This window comes from Thunnus thynnus, chromosome 18 (genome assembly GCF_963924715.1).
Source record: "Thunnus thynnus chromosome 18, fThuThy2.1, whole genome shotgun sequence".
NCBI lineage: Eukaryota > Metazoa > Chordata > Actinopteri > Scombriformes > Scombridae > Thunnus > Thunnus thynnus.
In genome coordinates this window covers 17975243-18000021 of record NC_089534.1, presented here as the reverse complement: position 1 = coordinate 18000021, position 24779 = coordinate 17975243, and the positions used below count along the sequence as shown (strand labels likewise).

The 24779-nt window shown below is 40.1% G+C and overlaps 1 protein-coding gene across 2 annotated transcripts in view; it reads left to right on the top strand.

The window, feature by feature from the left end:
- The window catches only part of grm1a (glutamate receptor, metabotropic 1a), a 31059-nt gene extending 7222 nt beyond the window's left edge, over positions 1–23837 (top strand). The window contains exons 3-8 of one of the 2 annotated variants that reach the window (XM_067572878.1): positions 12547–12782; positions 14251–14497; positions 15130–15298; positions 16936–17062; positions 18743–19679; positions 21391–23837. In XM_067572878.1, the coding sequence (XP_067428979.1) occupies positions 12547–12782; positions 14251–14497; positions 15130–15298; positions 16936–17062; positions 18743–19679; positions 21391–22204 (2530 nt within the window). In that variant the 3' untranslated portion in view covers positions 22205–23837. The remainder of the gene's footprint in view (positions 1–12546; positions 12783–14250; positions 14498–15129; positions 15299–16935; positions 17063–18742; positions 19680–21390) is intronic. The other variant, XM_067572879.1, reaches the window with a different exon arrangement.
- Positions 23838–24779: the final 942 nt, after the last annotated feature.

The following is a 24779-nucleotide window of genomic DNA, read 5'->3' as shown; positions in this document are numbered from 1 at the left end:
AGAAAACTTGTGCATTTGCCCATTTTATTGCTCTGGGGACAAACAAATAAACCACAAAGGAGATGGTGCACCAGAAATGAAAAAAGAAAAGCAGGCAGTGCTTTGGTATTTCCACCATACAGTATATATAGATAATCATAGAACACGGTAGCAGCAGTGGGTACATAAATTGCAAGTAGACATGCAGAGTGTTTTGAATTTGAGAGGTTTTATTTTTGCTGCTCAGCTAACCTGCTCTCCAGACAAGGGGCAGGTGTGGCAGCGCGCTCGACCCACTTTATCCCTGACCTGCAGACTCCACTCTGCATCACTTCACATCCACTCTGCTCTGCTATTGTCAGTCGGCAGGGCTCTTGTCTTTCTCTCACTGCGATGTCAATCATGACACCTGCATCTGCGATGCCAATCAGTTGCCACCATTACTCTGCGATGGCGCACATAGACGCAGACACATGGACACAAATCAAGAGGACAACACTTGTTCCATCCATACACTCTGGCTCACAAATACAGACACATGTTCCCGACAGAGATTATCCACTTTATTCCGATCAAGAAGACATTGTCTTCTTGATTTGTTCAAGCACATTTCAAAGTGATTCTGTTAGATGAGAAACACATTCTGCTCAGACTGAATGAAACAGGAAGCACAGGAAGTGTATTGATGTAGTTTTTTGAGAACAGAATTGGTTGTATGACTGAGCTGGAAGCAGATCGGCCAGCAGATTAGGGTGGTTGGAGACAGATAGAAGTAGAACTTCCTTTGACTGTGGAGTCCAGAGATCTAAGCCTAGACCCTCCACCTCATGAAAGTGACTTGGAGAGAACAAAAGGAGAGAGAGGAACAGAGACAAAGACAGATGAACATAGAGACAGAGATGGAAAGGGAGGCAATAAGAAAGATAAGTAGTTTGTTTATCTTCTATCTTATCATCACTGTCTAGTGAAAACAGTTTCTCTAAGTTTGTCATTCGAATGTTTTCAGATAAGTTGAAATATGACATGCTTCTTCTTATACTCTTAAAATTAGTAATAACATTCAAATGCCTAATAAGACCTATATTTACATTTACTAGATACTGGCTGCTTGTCTTTCAGGAACAAAGAGTCATGATTGTATGATGTAATGTTTAGTGCCACTACTCCTTGTAGGGAGGAAGGTCAACAAAGCATATGACTTTGACTCACTTAACCTTAATCAGTCACTAATCAATGTTGTTATATCGACAGTTTACCAAATGATGTAATGTGTGTAATGTGAAAGGTGATGCTCGTAGTGATGAACCCACAGAGAATTATCACCTGACTCCACATTTCCCTTCAGCTCTAGGGAGCAATGTAGCATCTTTCAGCTCATTGTTTTGGTTTTACGGCCTGCAACTTTACAGTCATGGTTCAGTCTCACCGCTCTCATCAGTGTCATTTCCTGTTGCAGCAGGCAGCTGTTCTCAGAGAAAAAGCTCTGATAAACTCACTGTACACTGCAAATGGCAGAGAGACAAAGTTAGCTCCTAGCTGGTGAACATAGTGAAGCGTTTAGCTGCTAAAGGAGTTTTCTCAGGATTTGGTGGAGACGGAAACAGAGTTAAAAGGAGAGTGAATGTTACATTTGCCAGGTACCAGAAACACGACTACAAATGAATGCTATTGTTGCTCTGTGTCTACTGCATGTGTAAATAGACAGCTGTTTGCTAACAAGTTCACTGTAACAACCATCACAAGTGGCCAAAGAAAAAAAACAGTTAATGCAGGAAAGCTTCATAGGGGAGACCAGGGGAAGTTGTTTTCACTTGGGAGCTCCTCAGTTTATTAACCAGTATGTGTGGGGTTCATTAGTATCTTGAAATATCAGAACATCATGGGGGAACAGTGTGTGCAATATAGCGTGCACTTGACGCTGTAAAATGGCCACTGATTCCTTGCACGTTATTTGACCACAGAGAGCAATACGCACAATGACACCCATGAGATGGCTGCCCATATTATTACAAGTCCAGCACCATGTCGCTGTTAGTGAGCTTTGGCCAGTGCTTAAAGCCAATGTTTCTTTTTGCTGAAGTAGTTGCTTCATTTTTAGATTATGTTGTCATGTTCAAAATCTTTTCCCTTAACACAATAAATTATTTTTCACTTTGTAAAACAATGCATAAGCAAACCAGGAAACTAATATTTGGCACTTATTTCATACATCTGTTAAGTGCTTCAGGATGCTTCAGAAACTGAGCTTTTAAAAACTATTTGTGTGTTGAATCTGAAATAAAACATATAGTTGTAGAGATCACTTCACAGCTCCACAGAAAAGTCATCAATACATCTAAAAATGTGGTGTCTATGACTTGGAAAATTCTTTTTTAAATTATTTTAGGTTCCAAGGTCATGATAACCAAAAAAAAAAATGCATGTGACACACACATTTTTCAAAGAGCAGTCAAATGAGAAATCTGAATGGTTCAAAAAGTAGATTTTTTTAATTCTTAGTTGTGAACATGATAGGAGGTAGCTGTTAGCTGACAGTAATCACACCCGTTAAAATATCTGGCAGTGTCTGTGATGCAGGCGTCTCTGAGGCAAATTCCATTACATTGTCTTGCAGCTAAACTGAGTATTAAATCTCTGAATCTTGAATGTTAATTTCCACCTACTCAGTTATATAAAGATATTGATTGCCATGGAATAGAAGCCTTTCTGCTAAGCTGTAGTTTCTGCAGCTTTCAGATATGTATCTACTGTACATGTCTTTTGCTATCATTCCCTCCACTGCCTTCTCTACAAGCCTAGTTTCTGAATGGCAGCATGCAGTGAACCCACCTACCCATTTCCCCGCCTGCCTGCTCTCTTGCAATTAGCAGCATTCGTTTTCCCTCTCCCTCTAATGCTGCTTGAATGCTGTTATTACTAAACATCATTTGCATAAGCTGCTTTTCCACATGTAACACTGTCCCTGTCTTACACACACAATCTTGGTCTGGGTCCCATTTTGAATGCTCGATTCTTGTTTTGGTTTTTTTGTTTGTTTGTTTATGCCTGACAAATGGACACTGAGACAGGAATGTGGATGTTCTACTTCTGTAATGGCTTGGCACTACATAGTCACCGGCAGGGTATGACTGTGCCTTTTGAGACGGCACTGGGGTGCAAGGAAAACTGTGAACCCATATTGTGTGTGTCACATGCATATTTCTGCATTTGGCTGTCCTATTCGATTTTCTATAACAACGGGGACTGAGGTTTTGCTCTGAGCTTGAATAAATGAAACGTTTAGGGAGCCAGAGAGAGGAGTTGTGGCGCGACACATTTAGCTGCCTTTTTCCCTGTCATCTCTGAGGCTTTCATCTCCTCCCCATCTCAGGAAGGAGAGCGCGGAGGATGTGGAATTCTTCCTACTTCTTGCAAGTAATTTGGCAAATAGCGGGGCAGAGCAAAAAGAGACCTTATCCCTGACAAAATCAGTGGCAACAACGCCAAAATAGATAAACATCTTTCTCATCCAGGATTGTAGATGTACATAGGGTAAAGACTGAATTTTTGTTTTTAGGCTTTGGCGTAATCCATCCTTCAAAAATCTTCCTTAATCAAATATTATAAAACATATTCAGATTTATGAAAACTGTTTAGATAAGAAAATGAAGCCAATCCAAGGCTGTGTGTTTCCATATAAACAGAAAATTATTTCCATTTACTAACTGGTTAGATGTTGTTTTAAAGACAAATTAAACACAGACTCAACATGTTATCAGAGAAGAAGTGGATGCGATTTCCCTCCTGCTTTACATACAGCAGGACTGTGTTTAGCCTAAAATCACAGAGAGGTTTTCCGAGATCAGCTATCCTCTTCCCCTATTCAGGATTATCTTGAGACGTGTGTGTTGCTTGGTTCACTTTCCAGAAACATCATTCTTTCATTAAGCTTCCAGTTTGAGTACAACAGCGACTGTAACATTAGTTATGAATGTAAGGACTCAGAGAGCGAGAGAGAAAGAGTTGATGGTGTTTGAGTGGTGGATGGGGACATGATTCTGTCCTTTTGACCCTCTGCGCTAAAGCAATTTACATGTAAGTTTAGTGAGACTTTATAAGGATACATTAAGCAAGAATCCATCTTTAAATTATTTTTTGCAAGCAGGGCAGGATTTACTGTACTGCTGGAATAAAAAGCTTGTGTGTTGCTTGTGCTATAGTCACCATGGAGATTTTGTTTGGGCTCATGACAGAGTTGGTGTGATCGTCTCACTGCAGATCTGTCATTCAGTCTGTCAGCAGGGCTCCAAAACACAATTGCCCTCTTCTCTGAAAATATGGCTGACATCTGAAAAATTCCTCCCAGCAACAACAGTAACAAAGATATGTAATTATAAGATAAGAACACGCTGTCGACGTTCACTCAGTAATGGAGCCCTGCTTGCGTTACACACACATGTGGCTCTGGAAAGTACGATATATTCAAGTTGAGTCAGGATATGTGATTGCATCTGTTTGTGTTCCAGTGAGCAAGGGAGCACAATGAGCTGCATCTGAATATTTATAACGCGCCTCTGATGTTAATTGAAAGCAGCCACACATTGTCAAGGACATCTCTCTCTTTCCAATTGATGCCTTGTGTTCCCTTGTGCGAGGGGACGGTTGAATGACATTGGAGTGATCAAAAATAGCACACTGGCTTTGCATGTGGACATCGTTGTCACATCATGATTCGCTGAAGCCAAAATGCTTTCTTGCACAGAGAGTTTCCATTGGACCGAAGTCTATGTACAGTATATAACATGCGTACACAAAGAGAATGGTGAATGAGGGCACACAAAATTTAAAGTACAAACACACAAGACACTACAAATCACTCAGGGTTTGTAACAATAGATCAGTGCTGAAATGAAATTAATCATTACCAATTTAGGTTATCTATGAATCGTTTACGCAATACATGATGCCAAGTTTTCTCTGGTTTCAGCTTCAGAAGTATGAGGATTAGCTGCTTTTCTCTGCTTTGTATCATTGTAAATTGAACAACTTTGGGTTTTGGAAAATGGGCAACAATGCAAAAAATGTGTATTAAGTATGTCCTGTAAAGCCTACATGATGTGTGGTAAACCGTTTCAGATCAGTATGTTTGAGCTCCTAATTATAGGTGGAGCTGTCATTTTTGTCCACATACGCAGCCTGTTTTTTGTTCCCATGGATGTTTGCCTGATAAAAGCAGAGAACATTGCATCATTACATTTGTGGGAGTTTGCAAAATCCAGTGTGTGGACCTCTACTTTTCATTTTTCCCCATTTTATAGACTAAAATATAAACTGATTTGTCAATAATGAAAACATTTGTTGCCTCCTAGAATAGAAGTTGGAGATCAATGGGACTTCATACCTTCATCTCAGTGAAACTGAAAAATGCCAAAAACAAATAAGAGAGCAATAAGGGAGTTTTCAGCAGCCTTATGTTAAGGTTTTACACTAAATCAACCAACTGATAATAAGATCTTGTCATCCATCAGTCACTGCTGCTGCTAATATTTGATGCAGAGACATTGTCATGGGGTTTAGTAGTGAGTTGACGCCCCTTGATAGTAAAAAGCAAAAAGGATTTTCTCCCAGCAATGTTCACTGTCAATGTAGAGGAGACTGATCTCCCAACTCAAACTGGGGCATGATGAATAAGTAAAAGCAGCCTGCATGGGCTTTTAAAAGACTCTCCGGCTCACCCAGGGCCCTCTGTGTCACCTCAAGAGAGTCCTGCTGCTACCGCCATGTAGCTAACAAGCCACCACTACTCCTTTTTTTAGCTCCACAGAATAACAGAAACAAGAGAAATGGTGGAGGAAATCAGGGAGAGAGAGGTAAAGGCAGAGAGGAGAGAGAGAGAGAGAGAGTTTTGGAGATGGAGCATTAGTGTTCAGCTGAGGAGGATGATTATTTCTTGTACTGCCAGCTGTAATGTTTAGAATTAATTAAGAATGTTGTGGGATCAGTGCAGAGATAAATACCGAGCCAAAATCAAAATTTACCCCTAAGAGCTCCTGTTGTGTGAAGTTAAAGAGAGATGAACAGGAAAAAAGCTGAATACATTCACTCAGGTAATGTACATCAGTATAAGTTTGAGGTATTTGTTCTTTACATGAGTATTTTTATTTTATGCTTCTTTATATTTTTGCTCTACTCCACTAAATTTCTGAGGGAAATACTGAATGTTTACTTCACTACATTTATTTGACAGCTGTAATCACTAATTACTTTTCAGACTAAAACCTTCCAAACATATGTTCATCTTTTAAAATATGGTCAAACTACCCAACAGAATATAAAGTGGAAGTAACAGCCCGCACCCACTGTTTACTGTAGGTAAGGCTTGCAAATGAACCAATAGGCATCATAGTTTGGTTGTGTCCCACTCACCTTAACAAGGGAAAAGGCTGTTATTTACTGGTTGTGATGCTTATGTAAACTATTCACATTCTAGGTTTTGATCCTTGACTCCCATGAAGTCAGACAGGTTAGTGACATAGTTGGAGAAAAACCTGAGCAAAGATTTGTAGTTAGAGTTTAGCAGTTTCATCCTGTTTTATTTATTGGTTATTAGGCTGTTGTAAGCCCCACAGTTGCTGTCAGTTACATCAAAAACCTGAGAAATTTCACTGATTAGTAGGATTGCTGTTCTGTAATGAGCTGTCATATTTGACACCTTCTAAATCCTCAAAACATGCATTTTGTAGCAGAAATCGTGTAGGCGAACCTAAATTCTATAATCCATCATAAATCTTTGACGCAGTTATTCACATCAAATATTATTAGCTTCAAAACTATTTTTAAAGCTAATAAGAGACTTTGAGAGTCAGATAAATGTAAGTATCACAAAAACTTAAAATGCTGCGGACACCTTCATGCATCAGTAATAATATTATAACTCTGGAGCAGGAAATTCTACCAATATGTAGTTTTACTTTGGATACTTAAGTACATTTTTCAGCTAATACTTCAGTACGGGTCATAGATATAATACTTCTCCTACCAAAAAAGAGATAGATGGGCAATGAACAACAAAGACAAACAGAGATAAGAAGTTATGATAGAGGTAAAATAACTGCGTATGTGATTTACATTACAATGAAAGACTGATTGAGTTCACTTTTTGCGATAATGTAATTCTCATAATTACACCAGTTGACATTCTTGTGGTCTGTGAACGACAGACAGATTAAAAGTTTTCTCATTAACTACCTGAACTTTTATTTCAACATTCGTATAGAGCAATTAGGAAACTCTTGACTCCCCTTTCCTCCCCTTCCTCTTTTTAAAGTAACTCTTCCCATTCATCCTCCAGGGGAAACAGCGCATGTGATTAAATCTCTGCCCTGCCAATTAATTCATGGCTTCATAAATATACAAATGTGCTATCAAACTGGAACTAGATCATCCGGGAGAGTCGGGGGAGCTCTCAGTCTACTCACTGTTGTATACGACTCTATAAATTATCTAGCTGTTGATGTGCTGCGCTCCTCTAAACAATGCCACACATCATCAAGTCTCAGTAAATCATCAAAATATACACATCCCATTATTAAGCAGATGGCATCAAAGGGATAGACGTTACTTGCAGAGATAAATACTGAATTTAATGATTTATGATGCATATTTGGAAAGTTAAAGAGAAAAGATAAATTAAAATTTAGTTTATGCTGTCAAGATTAGCCTCAGCCTTGTAAGTTTTCCTTATCTGGTGCTACCATGCCTCAAATAAATGTGTTGTTTGTTGTCAGTTGAGGATCATTCACAGGTTGGAGGTCTGACTCATATGTCACCCTGGGATCATTTATTTCCCAGTAAGTCTTAATGTTTGTTTTGACCTAGTTCAGCTGTTAAATTTGCGGGATTTAGCGAGACCGTCCTCACTAGAAAGCAGAATCAGTTTGTTTCTATCCTTAAACAATCCATGAATACCCCCAAAAAACCTCTCAGACAGGAGGACTAGGATTATGGTTCACATCCAATCTCCTACCAACAGTCAAAGTGTCAAAATAAAAAAATCACTCACACGAATTGTTCTAGTAACGATCATATGGGTCATTTTGGAAAGGACTAGGTGATGAAAATTATCATATGTTAGGACTCATGATAATAAAGTGCTATGATGGCCAAAACTTAACCATAAAAAAGTGTTGATATTGTCGGGAAAACAACTTAAATACACACAACATTTAGCAGATACACTCAGTATAAGTATTTTGCGTCTTGGCAGATATATTCATTAATGTTCATGAATGATGTTTCTTCATGATACTGATAAAAACTGTAATCAGTGTGGAATGTCCAGTATTTGCCGTTGCAAATTAGTAGTATATACGTAATGTCTAGGAGACAGGGTTGGTTACGAGTGTAATGATAAACAACCTACTTTGATTTTTAGCTATGAGGACTCATTGGATTTACCATAAGTACTCAATGACATTGATATGCTGTACTTTTCCTTATTTTGGAATTGTTTCCCAGGATGTAGAGGTAACATTACAAATGGCGCGTTCAGAGCAGGTTGAAATCTGGACCTTTGACTTTCAGGGGGCATTTTACATACATTCACCTCAAGTTTTGGAACTCTGACTATGTTTCACAAAGACATCCAACATTATAACAGTATATAAATGACAGAAAATCACAAAAAGCATGATATGTCCTCTTAAAATTACAAAAGTTGATGTTATGAATTATTCTTAAACTGTAATCATCTCAGGTACGGGTTGTTTTGTATCTGGCACCTACTGCCTTTTCTGTCTTCAATCTAACAACTGCAAAACTAATAACATACTTGAACAGCGTTGACTATATCTGACTAAGGTTATGTAATAATGGGCCTTCCAATATGCAGTGTGAAGCTGCGGAACATTGAGGTGACATTAAATCAGATTTTGTCCCATTAGGCATCCCTCTGGTGCCCCCGACTGTTTTGATGAGCTGTTTGGAGTTCTGCCAGGCAGCACGATCCTGAGAGAGGAGAGCGAGAAGAGGGAATGTCGTTTTACTTCATCACAAACTCCACTGTGAGGAACAGTCAAGCATGTCTTCAATGCCTCGTGCATTATTCAAACACAGTGTTGAACAGCACTTCTCCTCTTCCTCTCTCTATCTTTTTATTTAAATCTAAAAACCAATATGTTTTCCACTGTTCTGTTGGAACAAATATGTTAAACACTGAATCGTATTGAAAAGACCACATTAAAATCAGTTACCATGTCAGGTAAGGTGCGTTTATGATAAGCACTTGGAACACAGATTTGTAAGATAGTGTGTGTGTGTGTGTGTGTGTGTGTGTGTGTGTGTGTGTGTGTGTCTGTGTGCCTAACTGTACTGCATACACTGACAGACAGAGGAAGGGACAGAGATGGTATTTACTTGGAGTGAATGAAGGAAATGTGACTGGGGCCAATGATATTCACGTGTCTCTGACTCTAAACTCAATTAAGAGAGTGAAAAGGATGAGTCAGTTGAATTGTTCTTTCTAAATATACAGCAAAAAACAACAAACAGACAGATATCATTCGACCCCCCCCCCCCCCCCCCCAACAAAAAGAAAGATTTGTGATCTTACAGATTACAATATTGCTGTTGTAATTTTGTCTTCTCTTTGTTGCCCAAAGACTCTCTAAGTCTTTAACAGAATTTGTGTGCATACATTAGGTGTGTACTGTGTATAATTTTATAAATATTTATATTATTTATTAATGTACCTTACTAAACATGTTCACTGTCATTTTGTCATGTCATTTTGAAAAACCACAATACTGCACACATGTGCATGTACTGGAAAAATCACTTTTGCAATCAGAAATCAGTTTGTGAATGGAGTGTTGTATTGCAACTGACTATCAGCTGTCAGTAGTCATGGGTTTCCTGCCTTGGCAAGAACATCCCCCAAGCATTGAGGTTAGCCACAGCAAATCAATTCTCAACCTGTGGAAAACATCCTTTTTCGATATGATTTAAAGGATAAGGCTGGCGATATTCCATTTTTTTCTTATTGTAAACAAATCCTATGAAAGGACCAAAACCAACAATGAACTGATCCTACTAACAAGTATTGTCTGTGAATCCAAAGCCTGATTTAGCTTATTCCTCTGTGCCATAGAACTACATTGTTGTCCAAAAACATTTAAAAACACATCAGTGAGCCACTCTGTTACACTAGGTGACATGTGCCTTCATTATGAAGAACATGGTAGTTTATTTTGAGTCAAAATCGCCATCCTGGTGCTGTAAATACTCACTAGAGTGCAAAATGTGTATTAATCCACAGCTGAAAATAGTCCCCAACAAATGCACTATTTACTCCTGTTTGAGTAAAATTTGCTTAAAATTACATTGCCCAGCTGATTTAGTATATTACTTAACACCTTTAAAAAAACAAACTAAGATTTACGTCTTCAGTGAGAATCAGTAGGATTAGAGCTGAGTGTTAGCTTTGGTATATGCATGGTATTTGTTGACAGTAGGAAAAATGTAGAATAAAGCCAGCATTGTCCTTTAAATTTCCACCACCCACTGTGTATATGGTCTTTAATACTGGTCAGTGAATTGACTACAGTATATTTTTGAAGCGGAGTGGACAGTTCACTTACCTTTAGAAATGTGATCGGTGGTAGGAAGACACCAGAACCAGGGGGGCAGACATCAGGGTCAGCAGGAGACAGCTTTAACTGCTGTATGGCATGTGCTTTACTTTCAGGATAGTCTCCGTACCACCCGTCTACTGCAGCCCAATCTGTAGGAACCTATATGACTTTTAGCTTGAGGAAGGTTCTACTAGCTCAATCACACTGGTTTCATGGTGCCCTCCTTACATTCTCACACTGAATAGTTGAATGCCTCCCTTTTCTTGACTGATGGTAATTGTGGACAGAAAGGTCAGAGACTTTGACCTGCACACACACACATATTTTCCTTATCCATCACCCTGAACATCCCATGTGTGCAAGGTAATTGGTTCCATGGTGAGTCATACCTAATTGGTGTGTAGCTGTCAATAGCGGCAGGTATTTGAAGGCAGTAGCCCAGAGCCCATATGGAAAACAGAGAGACACAGAGAGTAAAATGTAGCCTGAAAGAAACTCACACTGGCACAAACTCAGAGACAGAGTAGAGCTCAGAGCACTGCTGTTTATCTGTTAATTTGTTTTTCAGTGTCCCCTCCACTGGTGTTTTCCATTTCTCTCAGAGCCCACTGGCCATCTGCATTGTCCAAATTAGCTTGGTGGGGTAGAAATTCTCTCACGGAGGGTTACACAAGCAGACAAACAAGCAAGCTGAAGGGACTGTGTAAAGCCTACAATTACGGTCGAGGCGCTATTGTTGAGATTTCCATCCTCTTAAATTGAGGATTGCTGCAGTGGATTTGAGATAAGCCTCTAGCCAGTGTTTCCACGGTAATTTAACATAGTGCAAGAGGAGAGGTTGTAGTCTACCTACTTGTAGTGGAATCTCATTATTTAAATGAAAACAACACACATGACCTCGAGTTTTGCTGTTTGCTGCTTGCTGTTTTGTTGTGCTCTGGCTTTCTATCGTCATGCTTTGCTGTTGTTTGATGGGAACTCGCCCATTAGTTTCCATCTAATCACATACAAATCATGAGAGTTAGCCCACAGCTTTTCCACTTCACTTCACTTTCTTTTACTTCATGTTACTGCTGTTTATGCTTGCTTCTCTGTATGTTCGAACGTTTTTTGTGTGGTTCTGTTTTCATGCTGCACATCCTCTATTATCAAACTGCCCCTTCAGAGGTAGAAATTACAAATCACTTTGCTTATTTTAATCATTTTGATGAGTTCGAAGATTCGTATTCACTGACAATATAGTTTTTTACTAAGCTGAACAGTCACTTGCTGTGACATTAAGCCCCGATTCTGACTGCCTTCAGTTCTGTAGTAAGGTTAGTATGTTCAGTATAGGCCTATACAAGAACTGTATTTAAGGTTAATAGCTCAGAAGCCATCTATTTGCCACCTTTGAGTTATAACATCATGATCATTTATGAGGCTTTCATGGTCTTTCAGTAAGCTTTTAACCAGGCAGTAACTCTATATCACTGCTGAGCTGCCAGTGGTGCTTTCAGCCACCTGTGACAGGAGCTCCACTGCTAAAATCTACTGATTTGTTTGGCGGCAATGGTGAGTCAGTACAGTCAGTTCAGTTTGAAGATTTAGTGTCTGCCCTGTCATTCATGAAAAATCATGAATGGCATGGAGAATCTGTCCTTCTAGTAAAGCTGCATTACTGGAACCTGTGTTGTTTATGTTGTGTGAAATTAAATTACTATAGGTGTTGATGCTGCTGGTCTTGTGAAAAGTTTTATGGCTATGTCATTATGAAGTTATGATATGCAACAACCCAATATAAATCCCTTTTACCCCTTGTTACAGTGACAAGTACTGACTATTATAACTGTCTGGCAATGTTTCTGATTAAATTATGACATACTTTTATTCTCACTCAAATATTATTCATAATCTTTCCGTTCCCACTGTGATCTTTATGTCATAACCTCTTGTTTTTTCTCTCTCGTTCCTGTAGTGATGGATGGGCAGACCGTTATGAGGTTGTGGAGGGCTATGAGCAGGAAGCAGAGGGAGGAATCACCATGAAGCTGCAGTCTGAGGTGGTCAAGTCCTTTGATGACTACTACCTGAAGCTGCGTCTGGACACCAATACCAGGAACCCTTGGTTCCCCGAGTTCTGGCAGTACCGCTTCCAGTGCCGCCTACCCGGCCATCCACAGGAGAACAAGAACTACAAGAAAGTCTGCTCTGGTGGGTGGATGGGTGGTTTTTTTTGGCAGTAATAATTAGGCAAACACTTTTATTTTTCATGTATTGCTCTCAGCCATCATCCACTGTTCTTTCATCTAGCTGTCAGTGAGAGAAGAGGGTTAAATTTGACCAGAGTGCGCAACTCATGAATAATAACAAAAACTGTGTATTTTTTTTCCTCTGTTTTCCTCCCTTAATATTCTCTCCCTTTGCTCACAAAAGGTGATCACGGTAAATTGTGTTCTTGTTAATAGCACTTAAATCATGATTCAAATTACTCAACTACAAATTCAATCAAAAATAAAAAAAAGTAATCAAATTAATACTGCAATCAAAATGTTTTGTTCAGCATGCTATCAAATAAACAATAAAAATAACATAAATTAGTGGTTTGTAATAAAGGTATGCTTACAATGGCAGCACAGTCATAGTTGCTTTTCTACTTTCTCTTATCGTTTTGTATCACACTTTTACAAACTTCTTTTATCCCAAAGACCTTCAAGGTGGTAAGTGCATTTTTCTAGCCACTGCTATGGTGATGGCTTTTATCGGAATTGCACCTGCACTCTGTAAGCTTTTGACTCCTCCAAGACAGGCAGAGTTTGACTGATGCTTTGTTAAACACAACAGTCTCTGCAATGTCTCTTCTTGAAACTGCGATTTTTGTCAAATGGGGGGATGGCTCGATCCTGGTGGTCTCACGTTCTTGGTTGGAGTTGGGATTGCATCAGTCAAACTCTAATGTGGAGCACTGTATGAGGAATAAAAAGAAAACAGCCTTACATGTTGAAAAACTGCACAAAGGAATGGCTCACCCGGCACACATTGTTCACCCAAAACCCCTGAAACACTTGAAAAAAATGTATTGAGATATATCACACCCTTTGTTGTCTATAGTATGTGCATGTTTATTTCAAAGACAAGAAATATCAATATTTTGAATGCACCGTCTGAAGAGGCAAAATGTAAATTAATTGCTAAACATTGGAAGAAATCTCTTCATGCAAGAATGAAAAGAAAATGTAACATTTCCTACTTTTATTTAAAGTTTCTCATCCTCAAAAACATCTGAGTCTTGACTATGGGACAGTGCCTATAGATGCCTGATAATGAAATACTTTTGCACTACTTGGCATCCACAGTCTTTGGATTTTCCCTAACAATGGTTCTCCACATCTGTGTCCTATTGCGCCTTAGGACATCATGTTCTGATTTCCTTGTATGTTAGTATATTTTGCTGCAAAAGAGGGCTCTGTTTTGCAATAAATTATCCACGTCTGGTTCAAATTTCATCATGAATTGTGGAAAACACCAGGTTTTTTTTGCAGCACAATATTTATTATGCTTTTATCCCCACAGTGCACTTTGAATACAGCACAAAAACACCATACAAACAAGAAAGCTTTTTGCAATTGTAATTCAAAATTCCTCCATCCTTTTGATCTTCTTTTCTTTTCTCCTCTAACAGGAAATGAGAGTCTGCATGAAAACTATGTTCAGGATAGTAAGATGGGCTTTGTCATCAATGCCATCTATGCCATGGCCCACGGCCTCCATGATATGCACAAGGAGATGTGCCCGGGGCAGACAGGGCTCTGTAATGCCATGGACCCTATCGACGGTAGCAGGCTGCTGGACTACCTGCTCAAGACGTCCTTTGGAGGAGTCTCAGGGGAGGACATTTATTTTGATGAAAACGGAGACACCCCAGGAAGGTAAGAGGAGGGGGAGGACTAAGGCGTTTAGAATGTATGAGAAGGCAGGAAAATTTATATCATAAACCTTGTTGTAATCTGTAAATTTCTTTCCTCTCACACCTACTCATTAGCATGTGTGCACATGCACATATGTGCGCATAAATCTTGAGCATGGAAGGATGTAATTAGTTTGGACTGGAACAGATTCAGTTGATTGTCTGCTGTGGCAGCCACTTTCATCTCTCCTCAGTCCAACAGACAGCATCTGACAGTCAGAAAACACAGCCGTGTCATTCCTTCGTCAGCTAGAGGTTAGGTGGAGCACATCCTGGTTCAGTATAAAAATGAGGCCGCAGTGTGCACTGGCATGAGCTCTTGACGTCACACTAACAGGGTTGTAAGCTCTTCAAGTGACTTTGGATAAGAAAAGAGGTTTGCTAAGCTGAGAAATTGTTATCATTAAATTACCTGTCACTCTCTCCCTCTACCATCCCTCTATATCTCTTTTTTCCACACTCTTTCTCTGTCTGTGATCTTTAATTCCCCCCTGTTCTACTCTGTCCCCCATCTGGTCTTATTTTTGTTCCTTTCTTGCTTAATAAACTCCCGCTCATTACAGTAGTCCTTCGTCTCTTCCTCTGTCCAACCAGGTATGACATCATGAATCTACAGAGCGTGGGGGATAGTCGCTATGACTACATAAACGTGGGCTCCTGGCATGAGGGCATCTTGAATATCGATGACAACAAGCTGTGGATGAACAACAGTGACATGGTCCGTTCAGTCTGCAGTGAAGCCTGCTCTAAAGGACAAATCAAGGTAGGGACCAAATCTTCCTTAGAGCAAATACTTAAGTGTTAAATTAACTTTGCCAGTATTCATTTAGTCTGAAAAACCTGAAGTCTGTAAAATCAATAGCCATTAACAGTGGTGAATTTGCTGTGTGGCTCTGGGGAAACACTATCTGAGTGTTAATTCAACACCATGCCAGTGTGTATAAGTAAATACCAGCAGAGTTAATTTAACAACCATTCTGCTATAAGTAAGCCAATTTTCTATGGCAACAAGTAGATATGTTTGGCCAGTGAGACACATACAAAGAGTTTCACAGTTTTTTTGGTTCTTATCATTTCCAAGAATGCCAACACAAGTGGGATACCTTTGTCTGTGCTGGAGAATGCTTTCCTCAAGTTGTCTTAGAGGGTCTGCAGTCACTCTGGCAGCTTTGTGAGGCTGTACTTAGGAACACTGAACTAAATTTTAACATCAGCATGTTAACATGAAAACTGATGTATAGCTGATGTATAACAGGTAATGGGAATGTCATTAGTTTTGCAGGTATAAAGCCAAGTACTGGACAAAAGCCGTTAAAGGTTAAGAAAATACCAAAGTTACTACAATTCAACCTGAGGGGGACATGTCACTCTGAACCTAAAAGTGTCAATCTGCTGGTGCCGCTAGATAAAAAGGCAGACGATCACCAAAGTGAGGATTTATCCTCTAGGAACATGAATGTCTGCACAGAATTTTATGACAATCCATCCAACAGTTGAGATATGTCAGCTTGGACCGACATTGCCATCCCTAGATCCACGCTAAAAATAAGTGTGCAATCAGTTAAGACAGAGACAGTATTTCCCCTGTGCTCTCAAATAACTTTTTTACCGGTAACTATGTCACCGCTTGGATTTGATTTGCCATTCTTGCAATGAATCTTGACCCTTCCCATTTCCTCTCTTTGGCAATCACCCAGCACATCCTCAGCTGGCCAGCAAAACTTTTAGGATGTGTCTCTTTCTGTGCCCTCCTTTCTGAATTGCTGTGGTATCCTGCTTCATCAATTATATATTGAGTACAAAAATACACACATTTGCTCTGATTAAACAGTATTGAGAAATGTTCCGATTAAAAAACAACATATATTAGATCAAACACAAATTTTAAGTTCGCACAAGGTGTACAAATGAATCTCTGTGGCTTTCACCCTACCTGGCTGAGAAGAGAGGCCAGTTTCTAAATAATAAATGCTGCTTTTGAGCCCAGTTTGAAGAAATGCCCTAATTTGCTTCATCCGGGGCCGATTCTTTTCAGTCTAGCTATATACTAAGTCGCCCTGAGGGAGGGTGCATCCTCTCTCTTGGCTGTTCACGCTTCCCTCCTCTATCTACTTTTGTTTCTTGCCCCACTTATCACCCTGTTTTACATATCAGAGCGCTGGTAACAGTTTCTCTGGGAGCAGAATGTAAAAGCAGCTGGCCTTGTTGTTTTATTAACAATATGTCTGGGGCTCAAGAAAAGAAAGCTCCCTATCAAACACCAACCTCGTCTTAGATATCCTCTTGATGCTGTTTACTTATTTAGGTTGCTTCACGTGCGTGTCATGGTTTGTTCAGTGTTGTGACTGGTCACTAAGAATGTCTGTGACCTCTTGTTATTGATGTCTGGCCTCTCTGCAGGTGATAAGGAAGGGCGAGGTGAGCTGCTGTTGGATCTGCACCACATGCAAGGACAATGAGTACGTCCAGGATGAGTTTACCTGCAAGGCCTGTGAGCTGGGATGGTGGCCTGATGATGACCTGGCAGGTAGGAGACACAAAGTCAGAAACTTTGAGCCAACCTATTTTTATTTTAATGAGCAATGTTCATCCATATTCCCTATTTCTTACACCATAACCAACCCACACTCATTATTTTACCCTTTTTATGTATTTGCTTTCAGCTAACCTACCTCTATGCCCACTCCCTTGTCAGGACATTTATATCTTATAACACCAATCTCACTGAAACAACACAAACCCTTTTTTTTTTTATCTGACAACCTGTTTCTCTCAAAAACATATCATCCACCACCCATAAGCCTGTTCGTACTTCACACCCTGACACCTCCATTCGCTGATGCTCTTCATCATCCAGGTCCTATGACCCTGCTCTCTTATAGCTTTCTCAACCTCCACACTGCTCCCCCTAAAAAGTGACATTGCTCGCTTCACTCCTCCCTCCTCTTTGCCTTGTTGTGACCCAGTGGTTGTTTTGACAGCGATTTATAGAGTTGAGAGGAGCTCTCAGTTCCCAGGTGTAAAATCCTATTACTGCCATGAGAGGCTTGGGGATACATTTCAGCATTCTGTCGAGAAAGACATTCTTCCTTCACTCTCATTACATGTCCCTATCTGGAGAATACTAATAGAGAGAGTTGGTATCCTATTCATAGAGTGAAGCTGAACTATCCATATGTTCACTCATTTTCTCATTTAGGGCAGGATTTTAATTTTTTTTTTTTTTTTTTTTTTTTACATAATTTGATGATGACACTTGTTTCTCTTAAAGTCTTATGTGACTTTCCTCAAAAAGGCGGCACAGCAGAGGAGTGAGCTTTGTTTTTGAATTATTCAAAGGTCTTCTCAGAGCTTAGATATGACAGTATAGGTTTTAGAGGAATAAGGGATTTGAGGATTTTGTAAGAACGGATACAGATAAGTGCATTTCATCTTTGCCACCCTTGTACATTTGCACGTAGTGAAGCTGATGGCTCAGTTAAGCTGGGTGGGTGGTCAAAAGAAAACAGGCAACAGTTTGCTGCAGTGCCACTCAAATGTGCTTCTGTGTGCTTTTGCAGAAGTGCTTTTAAATAATACTTTAGTGTGATAAATGGTTTACACATTGATTTGAAAAGTATCCACGCTTCCTGAGGCAACAAGTTATAGGTTATTTTAAAATGACCAATTTTTCATGATTTGACATATTGGGAGTTAGCAGGCAGACCAGAAGTAGGTTTCTCCATGCATAGCCTCGCCTGTGATGGTAGTGACTGTAATGCTATTAGCAGCAGCATGTAATTTATGGACTGTTAAGCTGGGGAAGTCTAGGGATGTCAGTTTTCTCGCATTAAGCCCTACAAACTTCCTCTGCATGTTCGATGACAAGTAACAATGGGTGGATCATGACAGAGTTGACACACATACCCACATGTCTGCACGTACACATTTGGCATTTCATGAAAATGAGAGAGAAATCTGACAGAACTGGAAATTTGAGATGTGTATGATGACACATGCAAATGCGTTTCCAAGCAATTTTAGGCTAGCTTAGAAGACTATGATCTCTGCTGCACACCTGACTTCCCTAGTGTCTCCAAATCTGTGTTGCTCTCCCCTCTCCCACCTCTCTACTCTCAGCTCATTGGTTCTTTTATCTTTTAGCTTTTTACGCACAAAAACGATTACCAACAAAAGATTAATGTGACATCTCCTTTGCTCTCCCCAGTCTGCCAGCCCCTGCCTCTGAAGTATCTTGACTGGGCGGATGTGGAATCAATAGTCGCAGTGGTTTTCTCCTGCGTGGGCATCCTGATCACCTCCTTTGTCACCTTCATCTTCATCCAGTACCGTGATACCCCTGTGGTGAAGTCCTCCAGCAGAGAACTCTGTTATATCATCTTGGCAGGCATCTTCCTGGGCTACATCTGTCCGTTCACCTTGATTGCCCGTCCCACAGTGGCCTCCTGCTATTTGCAGCGGCTCCTGGTGGGCCTGTCATCTGCCATGTGCTACTCCGCCCTGGTGACCAAAACTAACCGCATCGCCCGCATTCTGGCAGGCAGCAAGAAGAAGATCTGCACCAGGAAGCCCCGTTTCATGAGCGCCTGGGCCCAGGTGATTATCGCCTTTATGTTAATCAGTGTACAGCTAACTCTGGAGATCACGCTCATCATTCTGGAGCCCCCTGAGCCCATCAAGTCGTACCCGAGCATTCGTGAGGTCTACCTCATCTGTAATACCAGCAACGTGGGCATGGTGGCACCACTGGGCTACAATGGCCTGCTAATCATGAGCTGCACCTATTATGCCTTCAAGACACGGAACGTCCCAGCCAATTTTAATGAGGCTAAATATATTGCCTTTACAATGTACACTACCTGCATCATCTGGTTGGCCTTTGTGCCCATCTACTTTGGCTCCAACTACAAGATCATAACCACATCTTTCTCTGTCAGCCTGAGTGTGACAGTGGCACTGGGGTGCATGTTCACACCAAAGATGTACATTATCATCGCCAAACCAGAGAGGAATGTCCGAAGCGCCTTCACCACATCTGATGTGGTGCGAATGCATGTTGGAGATGGAAAGTCTGCAGCTCCCTGCGGGAGCAACAGTCTCCTCAATATGTTCCGCCGGAAGAAGCCTGGATCTGGCAATGCCAAGTGAGTGACCTTTTATGTTGTTCATCTTGCCAGATTCTGTGTTGTTTCCTGAAGTAACTGACTAGAGACAAAATTATGAGATGCCTAAACACTCAAATGGTGCAGCAGGCTGTCCAAAGATGATTTTTTGGCATTTTTCAAATAATACCATCACGTATTTGCAAGTAATATGCAGGTGCCTCTTTTTAATAATATCACAACAATATTTGAGTGTTTATGCATGATGTTAATGTTCCAATTTTAACCAGTGCCCCAGTCTATGCTAAATTAAGCACATTTTGAATCATTGATTTAGATACACAGTTGATATTTATGTGGCCCATCCCCCCACCCATGAGAACAATATGATATTGATGAAATTAAGCTAAATTTAAAAGAAGACTCAAGACAGGATGTTCTTCTTTAATAGGTTTAAAGATAATGGGACATGCTAAGGTGTTAATCATTATTTAAGTGTAGATATCACACATCTAAGTTAGATATAAGACTTGCATATAACTTTTTTGAGATTCACAGCAGTGACACATGGACAATTGTCTAAAGTAAGGAGTGGGGAGTATGAGAGTGTTCCTAATATGTTTACGTGTTGTCTCTCACCCGTGCTATGCAGCCTTTTCTAGTCTTCTAACCCTTTAACTTTCTGAACTGAGCAGCGTATTGTCTGCAAGTGTAGAGGCTGGCAAATGTTGGCATGGGGGTCATTCAACTCTTTTCTTGGAGAGCTGCACTGTCAACTAAGACTTTTGACTCATTTTATTACATTATATACAACCAGAAGAGAAATTTAGACACACATCCAGATCAATCATAAAACGATTAGCTTGACTAACACTGAAATCTATCACTTGCTGTACACTGTGCAACATGAGAAGTCCACAACAAAGGAGACCACGGAGAAGTCCAAAGTAAAGTTGTGTAGAAACCTTCTGTTTATTTGATCTAGACATATCATTGCATTATCCTTGGCATTAATTAGTAAAAATAAAGAGCGCAGTAAGTAACCATTCTTAAGTTGGTTGACTCTCAGCTTTTTGAGTCATTTTGAATTAATAACAAACACAATCTGGCAGGTTAAATGTATGTGATGACTTAAAGAAATCACTTTCCCATTGTGATTCTGTCATTCTCGGCAATGGTGAAATATGTTTTTGACACTGCAGCCCTCCAAGAAGGGGTTCTGCCACCCTGCTGCTTTTGTTTTATCCTGAATTAACCTCACATTTAACTTTTCTCAGCATGAATACCCCTCCCCTCCCCACCTTCCTAACTAATCACATTAGAGCCAGTCCTAGCTCATTCCTCACTCAACTCTGTGTCGTCTTCAGGCCAGTTCAGGCATCAACAGAAATACTTTGCAAATGCATGCATCCCATTTTAACGATATAAACAAATAGTTAGACAAGACAAAATGAGCAAGATCATAGCTCAATGTTTGAAGCAATTAGGAGATCATAATGCTGTCTGCAGCACATTATGAATCACCATGTTCGTGAGGTGCCACAGTTGATAAATGTAATGCTCTTTAGAGCTCATGAGTGAACCCCTTAGCAAGGCTGTTAATGTCAAGTCATGTGGTTAAAAAGTATTTTAACATGCACCAGAGATGTTGAAATGCTGCTGCTCTCTTGTTATGTTATGTTGCTGCTGTGTTGATGTTGTTTTTCTTCATCCACCTCCCGGTTAGTAACTTGAGTCTTTATCTCGTTCATAGTTCTAATGGCAAGTCTGTGTCATGGTCTGAATCAGGTGCAAGACACCCTCCGAGGGGGGGGAATGTGTGGCACAGACTGTCTGTGCATGTGAGGAAACAGGAAGCCAGCTTGAATCAGACGGCGGTCATCAGGCCCCTAACTAACACCCCCGACCCCCACAGTTGTGAGCCCTCCACCTGCGACCTTGGCACAGATCCCCATCTCCCCCAAGAACCACCTGGTGCTAAGCCTCTATACAACCGGGTGGAACAGGGCGACGAGGATGATGCACAGCGCCCCCTCTGGACTCCGACTTGCTCTGGACAGATGCAAGGCCTGGAGCCCCATTTAGATAAGCCGGCTTCTTATTTGCCCCCTCACTTGACGGGCTGCACCACAGAGCGCTTGCAGGGGGCCTTGGTGGACACACACAGCTCCCATGTCCCTGCACTGAATGACCACACCAGGGAGGAAATCCCTGCCAACGAGCCTTTGAGCTTAACACCCTCTCATCTTCCTTTGGTCCCAAAAGTGGGGGTGTTTGAAAAGGAGGGGCTCGAGGACGAGGAACTGGACCTCTTACACTGCTACATTTATGATGCCAAGGAGGAGGGGGAGGGGGAGGACGGGGAAGGCGAGGATTTAACTCAGAACAAGCCAACTCTGGAGGATTCCCTGGCTCTGTCTCCCCCCTCCCCCTTCAGAGACTCTGTGTATTCAGGGGAGTCTATCATCGGCTCCCCCAGCATTGAGTCGATGCTCGGTAGCCCCCCGAGCTCAGTCTACACCTCAGACATCCTCCGAGACTTCGCACACAGCTCCTCAACACTGTGAGAGCAAAACAGGCGCTGACACGGCTGCTGTCAGCACACTTGTACATCACACCGACATTCATTTCCACACAGGTACACATTCACACACACACAAACATATACAGATGCATACAACATTATTCACCATTTCACACGTTTTTTAACATTTATTTTCTGCTCTGTCATTTGCTTGCTTGTATTTATTACTCTGCTTTTATCAGTAAGGGGTTAATGAAACATAGAAGTAGAAAATCACCAGGAAACATCCGTCGCAAATGCATACATTTCTGAAGGGCTGTCAGTGCACATAGCCTCTCTGTAAAATGTAAAATTGGGAAACGGTGCCAAAACTAGTCAGCTCTCATGCCAAATTTTGATGAATTAAGCAACACTGAGAATCTTAATAAAGGATGTAGCTGTGTTTTTCATAGTGGCAGTTATAAAAGCCCAGTTCAATGTGAGCACTGCACTCTAAGACACAACCAGAGACGAAGCTGTCTCTAAGGACCGCAATAGCTCAAGTGCATTTCATGCCAGTTTGAATTAGCTCAGACATGTACCGGCCTGTGCAGGTGTGTAGCAGTCACAGCTGCATCAAAAATAATTTCCTTTTCACCTTTTTTTAAGAATAAATCTCACCTCAGCTCTCTCACATCAGACCTCATTGCAATTAAAATATATTACAAAGAGATAAACTAACATGAAAAGTGCAGTAAGTTGGTTGAATATTACTTTTATGTGTTGCAAGGTGTGCTTAATATCACAAAAAATACTACTACTGAACTGAGATTCTGCTGAAGACTTGCGCTGTGTGATATGTGATATGGATATAATGTGCCAATCAAAGTTGTTATCAACCTACATCCCTGCTTTCAATTTTTACGATGTAGCTGATACAGGTTAGCGTGATTGTAGATGATGGCAATGTTATTTATTCAGTTTACACTTGATCATAACCCTGAGAACAAGTTTTATGAGCATGGGATGTGATAGGAGAACTACTTTTGATTTCCATGCTGTGTTGATATTTCTCATGTTTTCTGAGTTTGCTGTGTCATTGTAATGGAAAACACAGTACTTGTACAAGTTCTCAAAGTTTGTAATACTGTTAAGCCATCTCTTGTTTTTCACACAGGTGGTATGTTTGTAATACTGATAAATGTTTATATATATTTAGAATGTCAACAGAAAAAAAGAGTTTATACATTTTGAAACTGTCCTCAGATACTTGTCAAGGAGCAGTGTGTTTTGGTTTTTGGGTAACTTTTAAGCTAACTTGAGTCGACTGTATCCTCTTGAAAATATTCAGTTGTAAAAGTAACCAATGATTAGTTGCTTCTTGTAATGAGATTACATGTTTCAATTTTGCTTAAATCTTGCATTATGAACTTAAGTAGTTTACTTGAGGTTAAGTTTCTTAGTTCTTTATCAATAAGAATGCAAATTATTTCAAAGTATAAGAATATACAGTACATAGTGCAATTGTATTGTATTTCCAAATGGTTTTAGTCTATTATAGTGGAAGTTGTTCAATGATTTTAACCAATGTAAAATATAAAAAGGTGCCACAATGTTTAACACTGTCAAACCTAGAATGAAATAGGCCTTTATGTTTTGGGCAAGCTGAACGATGCTGTAAAATAAAAAACTATTTATATTAAAAAGACTGTTTACTGCCTGCAATAGCCTGAAAAACTGGGTTGTCATTAGATTCAATCCAAAGAGTTGCAAAGCTTGATCAACTTTGTTTTAAACCAGTGTTTTCAAAATAAAAAACATAAGAAGTTCTCTAGAGCTGCAATGATTAGTAGATTAATCGATTAGTCAATCGACAGAAACTTAATCAGCAAATTTTTTGATAATCGAATAGTCGTTTTAGTCATTTTTCAAACAAAAATGAAAAAAAAATCCAGTTCCAGCTGCTTTGATTTGAGGTTTTGTTGCTTTTATGTGTCCTATGTGACAGTAAACTGAATATCTTTGGGGTTTAGACTGTTGCTCAGACAAAACAAGATGTTTTAAAGGACCAGTGTTTAGGATTTAGTGGCATCTAGCGGTTTGGTTGCAAATTGCAACCAAGTGAATACTCCTCCCCTCCCCCTCCCTTTCCAAGCATGTAGGACAACCTACGTTGTCAGTGAAACTAGTGAAAAACGCGAAAGGCCCTCTCCAGAGCCGGTGTTTGGTTTGTCCGTTCTGGTTACTCTAGAAACATGGCGGTGCAACATGGCAGCCTCAATAGAAGAAGACCCACTCCCTGTGTAGATATAAAGGGCTCATTCTGAGGGCTTATTTTCAGGTGATTATACACTAATTAAAACATACTTATGAATCTTATATTCCATTTCTTCCAAGTCCAACTTCTTCTTGATGCCACTAAATTCTACATACTGCACCTTTAATACATCTTGATCTGTTGGAAATTAAAATGCCTATTTTTCACTTTTCCACTTTCTGAAAACTCATAGCCTAAATGATTAATCGAGAAAATAATCAGCAGATTAATCAACAATGAGAAGTTTTCAAAACACCTGAAGCAAAATGAAAACATTAAAAAGCACATATGGATACTTATTTCTTTATTTTAAAAAATATAT